This window comes from Thermobia domestica, chromosome 2, assembly GCF_964235325.1.
Source record: "Thermobia domestica chromosome 2, izTheDome1.hap1.1, whole genome shotgun sequence".
Taxonomy (NCBI): Eukaryota; Metazoa; Arthropoda; class Insecta; order Zygentoma; family Lepismatidae; genus Thermobia; species Thermobia domestica.
The window spans coordinates 152,972,742-152,984,708 of NC_137455.1; the positions used below are offsets into that span (position 1 = coordinate 152,972,742).

Consider the following 11,967-nt stretch of genomic DNA (forward strand, 5'->3'; position numbering starts at 1 on the left):
TTTATAATGCATATATTTGCATATTTCGGAGGTTAGTGCATGTTTATGTGGTTATTGCATATAAATGCATATTTAAAGGAAAGACCAAATTGATAATTTTTAAACAACTGTCCTTATAAATGGAATTTCAAGTTTCTAATATAAATCGACTGAAAACCTCGAAATGGGTTCTTGTTGTCAGTTTAGAATATCTTTCAAGGTCATGTGAAGGGAGAATAAGAAAGGGGTGAATGATTCATCCTCCCGGCAATGATACATGACTGTTACCTGTTTGGAAGGAGATATAAATAATGGTGTCAAATCATCTACAACAAAATTTCCACGTCACCCATCTCAGAAGTTAAATTTGCTACTGTTGGGTGTGTATGGATTTGAAATTGTGTGGTCCTGTGGCAGTATAAGAATACCGAAAGAAAATCTAGAATTTATGTTCTGAAACAATGGATTGAAGAAGAAAATACATTTTGCAAAGTGTATGCTAAACAAGTAATATTTTCAAGATAAGTAAGCTTGTTCTCAGAAAAGAACATTTCCATTTTGTTCGACAGTAAAAACTCAAATTCAGCAACGCCCTATCTTTTGGCCTTCTTATATTTTCATAACAGTTTCAAGTCTGGTAAGGAGTTTACACAACTATGAAGCAACCGAGATGTGGCTTTTTTCCATAGTCGACAGAGTTCATTCCAAAGAAACCGTTGAAAAATGTACTTCGGAAAGAAATGAACAACCTTTTTGAAAATGAGCTCTACAATTAATAAAAATCTTTGCTTTACAAAATCTACAACTTGTCGCAGCAGTTACTCTCTGAGATATAAGGAGATAATTTCCCGAGTTTTCCTTTAAGGAGTTTATGAGAGTATTTAAATGTAAGCTTGTGTTGCTTTGATACGCACCTCGGTCTCTCGAAACGTAACTTTCCTACTGAAGTCTTCTATTATGTTTTCGATAAATTTACCTTCTTCCCATTCATGTTCTATTTCTCGCTCAAATCAGTTTATTCCATTTAAAGTAGTATCAATACTATACATTGTTAATTATTACTGTTTGAAACTGACAGTGTTACGCTACAAGAAAATATTCAAGTATCTACACATAATTGGATACAAAAAGTAATTTCAAATGGATTTATTTTCTTTTAAACAAGAACATAAGGTTTTGAACACAGGCTTTTAATACAGTAAAAACTGCCTTCAACAAGTCCCTTAAAAACCGGAGAATTTATCTTAAACGGAAATATTTCACGGTCCCGTGAATTTAAAGGTAAAAAAAAATCTTAAATTCTCTTGATTAGGCGGAATCTGCGTTGTGAACATCGGACGTTAAAATATACTTTTTAACGGAAATTTTCAAGTTTCGGAATGCAGCGTTTAGAAAAATTTTTTAGACATTCTGTGAGAGGTTAGGGATATGAACTACGTTGCCTGTAAAGATCTTCGTTTTCATGTTATTCTACTTACATATTTAACCTTTAGTCCACTGCCATGTAAGGCCCTAGATACCGTGTGAGTTTCTGAACGAACTGCAATTTCCATAGTTATTTTCAAATACCAATAATTCGTTCTCTAGCTGATCTAGGGACATGGAACAAGGAGCATAATATATATAATAGATCAAAAGGGAGCCAAAAGTAGAGGAAAGAGCGCTGAAAAGGGCATAGTATCTACGTTTTGTCTTGGCTTTGGAAATAATGTGTAGGGTTCTTCTTCTTATTATTATTATTATTATTATTATTTTTAAATACTGTAAGTTTCATGAGTATTAAATCGCAGCATAAATAAATACTGTAATTGAATACGGCATGTACAACATTTTATTTTATCTCATTATGTTCATTATATGTATGTACATTATTTATTTTTTTAAGCATAGATCTATCTTCGTTAACTTTAAAACCTTTAACGGAAAGGACCCGCACGATCCTTATGTAAATTGGATTTCGGTGAAATTGCCTGAAACCGTGATATGGTGTACATATTGTGATCCTGAGAAAAAGCCTCAATAGCCACAACCACCAATCACTGACCGTTTGGCCACTACAGGGCTACTTTTCACAAAGCAGCACAAGGTAACAGTATTCTGGATTTCGGTGGAATTGCTTGAAACCACTACGAGGCTTTTAATAATAATAATAATAATAATAAACCGAGAAGGTAACGATATTCTAGGATTTTGGTGGAATTGTATGAAACCATGAAAATGTTTAGATCTTCTCATCCGATCACACAACTCGGTAAAGGGAGGTGGTGAGTAGCAGCTAACACCATTTAAGCTTTGGTAACATACCGATATCCATCTTGCGGGACAAAGGAAAGCTCTGGAAGTCATAGAGAAAATGACCGGCGTGGGCCGACCCTTCCGAATGTGAACAAACGCTCTATTAACTGACATAACGTTGCTCGGTAGCCACAAATTAATACCTTTTCTCAGGGACACGACATCTACAACATATCACAGTTTTATTCATTTCTCACTGAAATCTAAAATAATGTTATACTCTGCTGTTTTTAAAAACTGGACCAGTAGTGCACAAACAGTCAATGATAGATGATTATGTCTATTAAAACTTTTTCTAACGATGACAAGATCTACAACATATCAGTTTCATTCATTTTCACCGAAATCCAGAACACCGTTATACTCGGCCATTTTTTAAATGGCCCTGTAGTGAGCAAATGATCAGTGATTGATGGTTGTGCCCACTGAGACTTATTTGTCAGGATAACAATATCTACGATATATGGTTTCAAGCAATTCCATTAAAATCCAGAATACTGTTACCTTCTGCTGAATTCAAACAGGGGCCCTCTAGTGGAAAAACGGTCAGTGGTTAGCTTTTGTGCGTACTCAGACTTTTTCAGGATAACAATATCTACAATATATCATGGTTTCGAGTAATTCCATCAAAATCCAGAATACTGTTACAGCCCTGTAGTGGCCAAACGGTCTGTGATTGGTGGTTGTGCCCATTGAGACTTTTTCTCAGGATAACAATATCTACAACAAATCACTGTTTCAAGCAATTGCACCGAAATCCAATTTCCATAAGGATTGTGTGGGATCCTTTTTGCGAGTCCTGTTCAATTTCATTAGGCAGGTTTTACTATATGCTTATGCCAGAAATGTTTATTTACTTCTCTGAGTATATTTATTCTTTATTCACATACAGTTGGGGCAGATTTTTTTAAATTACTATATATATGTACTTTAATTTCACATACTGAGCTGTTTGAACTCGCAGAAACCAAACGAATTCAAGAAGCCGTGCACGCTTGCGGAGCTGAAAACATTAAAAGCGAAGTGGTGTTTATCAATACTCATTGCAGTTCAATTTCGAAAATCATAACGAGGTTAGAAAAGCAATGATTACGACCTTGTATTGCATTTGAGCTGTTTGATTCAATAACGAAACAGACTCCGCCATGACCACTTCGACAAGTATTTCTTCGAAAATCACAGTCAATTCACGCGAAAAATCCTGGCACATAATTCTTATCTAATGTAAATAAAGTATCCCTGGGAACAACGACGCACCATTTCAGATTTATCGGCAGTAGCATTGCTTCTTTGAAATACTATCCCTTAATGACCTGTGACATGGAAGTAACATTTTCGATGTACAGTAATGTTTGGACTGACAAATGCAGGTTTTTACCAGAAAATACCGAAAACTTCATAGATCTGTATTGTAGCATGAATGCATCATAGTTATACACCAAGTATATGTAGTTCAAGTAATACAACCTTTTTCTCTGTGGATAATACAATTTCCCATTTAAGTTTAGCTTTTGATTGGTGCATATTTATTCTTTTTAGTGCATATTTGCATATTTTCAGTGCATTTTCTCGTGATTTTTAGTGCATATTTTGCCGTTTTATACTGCATATTGATTCGAAGTCTAGATATAAATAACGGAATTTATGGTAAATGTGTTACGAATTGAAATTAATGTAACGTGTCCAAAGAGAAGAGCTAATTTAGGATGATTATGATTTCACTCATGAATGATGGTAATGATGTATGCGATTCATGAATTGTGTTGAACAGATTAATCGGATAAGTAAGGTGATCGACGGGGTTTCGCAGTGGCTATTTGTTAATATAATCTAGTACCCGCTGGTACACTGACAAGATACATTCGCGAAGTGTCCCCTCACTATTCGTGTAAAATTGATTCAAATGCAAAGTTGTTCACCGCCCAATGTGTATGGTACTAATTTTAGCGGCCCATACTGGTAATTTGCATATTTATGGGCCTTCATATATATATATATGGAATTCAATCATACACTACTATAACGCTCGGATACAACATTGCTTTTAGTTTCATTAGATGTAATTGGACACGAGTGTGGGCATATGCAAAATAAACTGGATCAAGTCCTGCTTCTCTGACACAGGCTACCCATACCGACCGCTATCTTGGATCTCCATATTGGATTCAATTTTCGATTTTCAAAATGGGAATAGATGCAAGTGATAGATCAAAATCATGTAAAATTTTCTCGAAAATTCATTGGTGTAGTCAATTTTACTATAGCTTGTACCCTTTGGAAAGTATTGTATGTTAAATCCCTTTACGCACTTCGTGAATAGACACTGCAGGGTAATAGCAGTTACGCTTACGTTTTTGATGTTGACACACCAAAACAATCTCTAACTGGAAAAATACTGTAGGTATAAACAAACTCTTTACAACATTGGGGTTATAATCTTATTACATTTCTGTGAGTGACTGTTATTACTTCCATGTTGTACAATAACAAGAAAGTAAATGCCTTTGTATTATGGTCAAAATGCCTGATGTAAATCCACATACGACCAGATTTGGGTGAAGACCTACCATTTCCGTATTGACATCTGTGTGTCTGCATGTACGTACGTTCACAGAATATTTGTCAACAATAAATCACGTAAAACATTACATATACATACGGGGTCCTGCACAACTTTCTATTTGGTTCAGTATTCGTGAACTGCCTGACATTTAAATGCAAAACCCTGCAAACGGTACAACATATGGTAAAACTCACTACACCAATGAATTTCCGAGAAAATTGTACATGCATTTGATGTATCACTTGCACCTATTCCCATTAAAAAAAAAAAAAAAAAAAAAACGAAAATTGAATACAATATGGCGGATGTGTGAGAGAAGCAGTACTTGATCCAATTTGCTTTGCATAAGCCCACATTCATGTCCAGTTATATCTGAAGAAACTAAAAGTAATTTTATGTCCAAGCGTTATAGTAGTATATGATAGAATTCCGGATATATGAAGGCCTATAATATGCAAATTACCAGTATGGGTCGCTAAAATTAGTACAATACACATTGGGCCGTGGAGAACTTGGCATTTGAATCAATTTCACACGAATCGCGAGGGGACCCTTCGCGACTGTACCTTGTGAGACGATGCATTAGAGGCGTAATTCCATTTATCTCATTTCCACTATTATTTTTTTTTTTTTTCCTTTTATTTTTTTCGCAACAGGATCTTCATAGTGTTGTCTGAGAAGAAACCGAAATTCAACAATACCTAGTATATCGTAAGTCCGGGGCCATAGGTCAACTTCGTTATGAGTAACGATACGAAACAAGTGGAAAGCAAAGAACGTCGTTGGAAATAAGTGGTTTTCAATCTAAAACTGGAATTTTTCCCATCTTGCCAGCCGTTTGGATTTTACACTGGTAGGGTACCCTGTTGCCAGTTCAGCAGGCTGTTCCCCTGGGCCCTCACTCTACTAGTAATACAAGGTTGTTGGAAAACTAATTAGAACTGTACTAGGTTCCTTCAACAACCATGCGCGGTTTCCTCCGTCATTTTTGCGTGTCCTTATGTTCAGGGCGCCATACTGATGTGGAACCCAAACGACTGGTGTGATTCCACCATTTTACACTGAAAACCACCAATTTCTAACAACTTTTCTCTCGTTCTACTTTTTACTATCTTTACTCATGACGAAACTGGCCTATGGCTCCGGACTTTTGATACACCCAGTATATAATACTCAAAAAAATCGTGACAAAGCACAGAAGAACAGGATTAGTAGAATCTGGATTTATTAATAAGACAGTTCTTCACGCAGTTTAAGTTAACAATGGTTAGTTGTAATTTATACAGGTTAATTACAATTCAAACATATGAAATCTCCCTCCACTATGTACGGATGATGCTGGAGCTATTACCAAAGCTTTGTCGATTATGTTTATACATTTTAATGTTCCCCGTCGTTCAGTGGTAAACATCATGAAATCTGCGGATTTTCTCTGGTTTTCCATTACCACTATTGTCATTCGAAAACTCATTTACTCGATTTACCATTCATCTCCTTTAGTGTAAACGACATAATCAGGGGAGTTAAACTAAAGATCTCATGCCATTTTACTTGGAAGCTATTTAGTTACGTAAATAATATCAGCTACTGTTTTGTAAATTTTGTACCTTCATACAGAAGGCACTATTTATGTACTTACGTCTTAGTATACGGCTGAGCATTAAGCCTTGCCTGTCGACGCATCAGAGCTTTCTGCCTGTTCCTTTCTATTTGAGCCCTCTGAGCACATGTTAGGGATATATCTTGGGAAGAAGAATTTCCTTCTTCTTGAAGCTCTGCCTCGGAAGCATTACTTGCCGCAACTTCAGTCATCTTAAAATATAATGATATGAAGAAATATTAGAACATAAACGTAAGATTTTGATGCAATATAATTTTACTGGCAATATATATATATTGCACCTAACGTTTTGTCGAAAATATTTCAAATTTCATTATATACTCGAAATTTTTTATTACGTTAGTAGACTATGTTTCCAATACTTTTTTTTTTTTCAATATTAGCGTAAAACAATCGAATTAGAAGCAAGACACAACAGCACTGTAAAAGGGCTCGGAAAAATTGGCTTTTTTGAAGTAAAATATGATTTTCCCATGGTTTTTCTTCTTGGAAAAGTTTAGGCTTTTCTTGAACATTTCGGGTTTAATACAGAAAAGCACTTTATTTTTCCTATTATAATATAAAAAAGCACTTAATTGCATTATCTGAAGAAAAAGTATGAGAAATTCAGTAACCAAGGATGATAATGGATCACTAGATAGGAAAGAAAAAGGACTAATGGATTTTCTACGAATTGTTTATAGAACTACCACAGGGTGTTACTGAAATTTCGTGACTTTTTCTTTGCGAAATCATAAAATTTCGTAACATTTAAAAACTAGTAACAGTACCTAGGATATACTTTATCACTTATGTTTATCTCCCCTCTTTTTTCAAAGGCTGTTCTGAGGAGCGATAAAAACTTGGTGTCTTCTCACAGTTGCATAAAGCGCTTAGATGGCTTCGGCGATACGATTTGCATCGCCACTGCTCAATGATGGCCGCTGAAGGACAATCTCAAGAGCGAATTTGGGTGCGAATTAGGCCGAATTATCATATATGTGATAGAACCGTGCTTTGCTTGTAATTTGGTAGCGTCTAAAGCCGACCATAGGCATTTTTGGTATTGAATATTGACGTTTTACAGAACAAAATTTTCCAGATAAAAAAATCGTGACCCAAAAGCTAAATTTCACGACTCTCGTGACCGATAGACACACTGTATTAGAAAAAAGTTTTACGACAAAAAATGTTTTGGTGAAAATTAATAGTGTTAATAATAACTGCTCAGAAAAGTAGAAGTTTGACTATGAAACAAAATTATTATTTAATACATATGCATAAATAAAAATTTCCAACTTCTTTGGAGCTAACGACACCATTTATGTATGAGGTTCAGCGGAACAAGTGCATCTATCTATCTTGTGTACATAATATTTATTGAGGCCGTTAATATTCGAGGTTGAGAGGGGTGAAAACACTATACTGACCAGGAACTGCAGCTGCTTAAGCAACGAACATTCAACTTCTTAGCCACCAATAAAATGCCAATTCGAAAACCAACAACGATATCTAGTCCCAGACTGAACATAGAACTTATAAGAAGTGAATGTAGTAAAAGGATTTTAATTGCAGAATCCACTGCAGGAAAGCAAAGGTAACACCTGAATAAGAAAATCATAAATTCAACATCTTGTTGCCTACTTTTCATCTGCCTACATTTTTCAGTTGAATATCCACTTTGGGCAGCAGAAGGTTATGATCAGAAAAAATATCGGCTTCGGGAAGGGTCTTCACGTTCTTGAAATTATTCCGATGCCTGTCCTGAATCATAACACTCTATTTGATATTTTCGCCCGTGTATTGAGAATTTCAATGTACAATTTCCTAACTGAACGAAGTATTCCCAATTACTAGTGAATTCTAACACCAGAAATGTACATGTTTCTCCCCTCACCTCCGTTATTTCTCTCGCCTAAATCATAATTGCTTCCGACAGAACTTTTTTATATCACAACTCCATTGAAATCTCCCATTACTGGTGCACCCCTCTTCTCCCTGTCTATAATTTCTTCTATTTTATCATATTCTTCCTCTACTTCTTCAGTTGTATACGAAGTCATCAGTGCCTATGTATGTACTACTACCAGATCTTTCTTTCAAGTCTTAACACCATAACTCGATCATCAACAAATTCTACTTTCGCTACCTTCTCTCTTAAGCCCTTACCAAGAATTATTCCCACACTATTATGGTCGCCCTTTTCATTACCTGAGTAAAACTTTCTATACACTTCGCTGTTCAACCCACTAACTTCCCTAACTCCTACCAATTCGAGATTATTTTATTTTATTTCTTCTTTAAGATTTTCTAACTTCCCTCCCTTTAACATGGTATGTAGTTCTGCGTCCCTAGGGAAAAGAGAGAGATGGTATCACGTTTCCTTCCACCTCGAAGTATTCCAGGCGTTAAAACTCACTCCGAACTCGCCTGGAACTGTCCAAATTGCAGCAATATCACTATGACTTCCGCCAACTTGGCTACTGCTGAACTGCTGCCTTCCCTCAGAACATTGTGTAACTAAACTTGACCTGCACGTCCAAGATTAATTTTCTTCCCTAACGAGGACTTCGATTACCTTCTTTGGGTGCAGATTTGGTGTAGGAATACACATATTTATAAAATTTACGGAACAAACTTGTAACAATATTTTGATTGAGTGGTGTGTAAATAATAGAAATATATTCCCATCTGTGAGATGCATATCTACGTAGAAATACATTAATAAAAGTATAACCTGTTAAGCATGGATATGCCCATAAGACAGCCAATAACCACAGTATATTAAGTGATGTAGGCTATCTGAAGTCAGAGTTCTAATTCATGACGCGCGCAACCACTGAAAGGTCCAACAGTTAAGCAATCCACGAAAATTCTCGTTATTGCTTGGCATGTAAAAGTTTATGGTCAACGTATCATAATCAGTACGCTAAAACTGAGGTAACAAATTACAAATTTAGTATGTAGATATTATTCAATTAAATTAAAACTGAAAGTCCAATCCAAGCTAATATTGGAAGCTACATAGTCAGTCGATAAATTTTGCTAATTTCTATCAATATATTTATGCAACCGTGGCTTCTTTATAAGACAATAGGCCCATTCGGGCATACAATTTGGTTTCGTTTCGTGTGTTTAGGCTTAACATCGTTATGTAATGCCGAGGTAAGAAGACGACTTTCGCTTAAAGTGACATCCGAACCGCTACTTGGTTTACACCTGAAAGAAGGATTGTGGTTCGACCGAGAATTAAACATGGGACGCCTTGATTAAAAGGTGAAAACGAGATAAAACTAATGCAGATGGTATGTTATGTGGAAACGTCACTATGAAGTTCATACGATTTAATGCATTTTTCCGTGTTCTTTTTAACCAGTTAAAAAAAAAATAAAAATAAAAAATAAAAAACATCGCTGGTTTAAACCACGTACCTGAACTATCGCTGACGCGCGTTTGCTCGTTTCGGACGCTACCACGCGCGGGCTCACCAGCTTCGCCCTGCCACGGCTCGGTTGGTTTGTTTTTTTGTACTGCAGTTTTAATGCCATGCTCAGGAAACCGTACTTATACGCAAATCGTAATTTTTCAACAACTACTTCTGGTGGCCTCTTCAATTTCATCAATGACACCAAGTAAGATATCGTGCTACTTTACTTCTGGCGCACCATATTTTGGAAGATTTACAGGTAAAATTCAATACTTTGAATGAAAAGATACACTTATAAAGAACAAATTTTGGTTCTGTTTTACTATACAAAGTATTGTATTTTACACAGATCATATAATGTACGGAAAAAATTGAGGAAGTCTTTAATTTGCCCATTTTATGTCAAGAAAAGAACCCAACAAACCATCGCGGGGCTTCTAACTCATTCCTGCTCCTACTACTACTTATACTAGGATTCATATAGTAAAACTGCACGCAAGTTACTGCAGCTGATACAATTAAATACACAATAATTTATTTGTATTTTAAGTTTTGTAAGTGCAAAACCACTACAAGGGTTTTACAACAGAGAAAAGAATTGAGTGCATGCGAAAGATGAATGCATTACATACCAAAGGTGTATACATACCATTTTCTACCAAAGGTGTATTTCTACACAGTGTACATAAGCTGTAGGTCTATTTTATGTTTACAACTGGAGCATTACTAATATGAAATCATGACAAGTCCTATCGAAACCTGTTATTATTGCTCACTGCTTTTACTACCCTCGCTTACACGCCTGTCCCCTTCAACGAACTCAGCTTCGCACTGCCCAGACTCGTTAAGATGGCATTCTTAATGGCCACCTAGGACACGTTGATTTGTTTTGCACTGTATTTTGTAAGTCATACTTCCGAACTCTGTATATATACGAAGCTATAAAAGAATTGTAATTGTTCGAAAAATACTTTCGGTACTCCCCTTGAATTTTATCTATGCCGAGTGAGATATTTTCATGTTGCCTACCTCAAATCTTTTAGCGGGCATTAAAAATGAAATCACTGAGAGAATTATAAATTACTAACAGAATTATATTTTTTTCAAGAATTATTTCGAGTGGTGCGTCAAAAGTAAACCTGCACCCCATATACATTAACGTTATCCAAATCTATTACTTCTCGGCACTGTACTGTACTTAATTACCTAAGCACTTTGTGCTTTAACTAGTCGTGTACTTCTAACAGTACAAAAAGTAGAATTACTTAATTTTTATATCAAAAATTACTGCATTAATTTCCTAGCATGCAGATTTATTATTAATTGCATCCGTTTGAAAGAACTTACTACCTCTCAGAACTCTCGTTTTGTTAAACTACTTTCTATCTTTCGATTTTCTGATAATTAATTTAAATAGAAGGTGAATAGATTTAAAAATGTGTGTGACTACTTAGATGCAAACTAGCGTTTCCTAATTTTTGCAAGGAAAATTTAACTGACAGGAAAAAAACGTTTTGTTTACTACCTCCCTCGTGTTCTTCTTCTTCTTCTTCTGCGGTTGCTAATTGCATTAGCGAAGAAAGCTCACCTTCACCTATCGAGAGGTGTTGCATTATCAGAGTCCAGACATAGTCTGTTTCACCCATATCCTTGGAATTGTAAGCGGAGTAACATTGTGTTTGTTGCTTAGTAGGTCTGCTTTGACCTTTTCCGGTGGAAATTGAAAAATGAGAACTGGAATAGTCATTCCCTCTTGTTGGAATATATTAGTGATGTTAATTCCGTTGCCTATGTGGGAAATACAGAGCTAAGATTTTCTAGTGATTTTTTTTTTTTTTAACCACCGGAAAATGAAATGTAAAAGAAGACATGATATTATTAACCAGGTAATGATTAAAGTAAATTAAAGGACAAGTCCATTATCTTGAAAAAAAAAATGATTAAATGTTTCAGGATTTCCAAATCATTGTGCGTCAAAATTTGTTTGATGGTGAAGGGTCCATAACCATAGCGTTTATTTAGCTCTTCCATAACTTTAGTTCTATTTGTAGATAACAAAGGACATTGAAATATGAGATGATTCAGAGTTCCAACCTTTTCGTT

The 11,967-nt window shown here is 35.5% G+C and overlaps 1 protein-coding gene across 6 annotated transcripts in view; it reads right to left on the reverse strand.

Annotated features, from left to right (window-relative positions):
- Xpac (DNA repair protein complementing XP-A cells homolog Xpac) overlaps window positions 1-11,527 on the reverse strand; it is a 49,005-nt gene extending 37,478 nt beyond the window's left edge. Inside the window, exons 1-2 of one of the 6 annotated variants that reach the window (XM_081747385.1) lie at window positions 11,390-11,527; window positions 6,477-6,649 (exon numbers count right to left, since the gene is read on the reverse strand). In XM_081747385.1, the coding sequence (XP_081603511.1) occupies window positions 6,477-6,649 (173 nt within the window). In that variant the 5' untranslated portion in view covers window positions 11,390-11,527. The other 5 variants (XM_081747390.1, XM_081747392.1, XM_081747371.1 and 2 more) reach the window with 5 other exon arrangements.
- Between the last annotated feature and the right edge of the window lie 440 nt (window positions 11,528-11,967).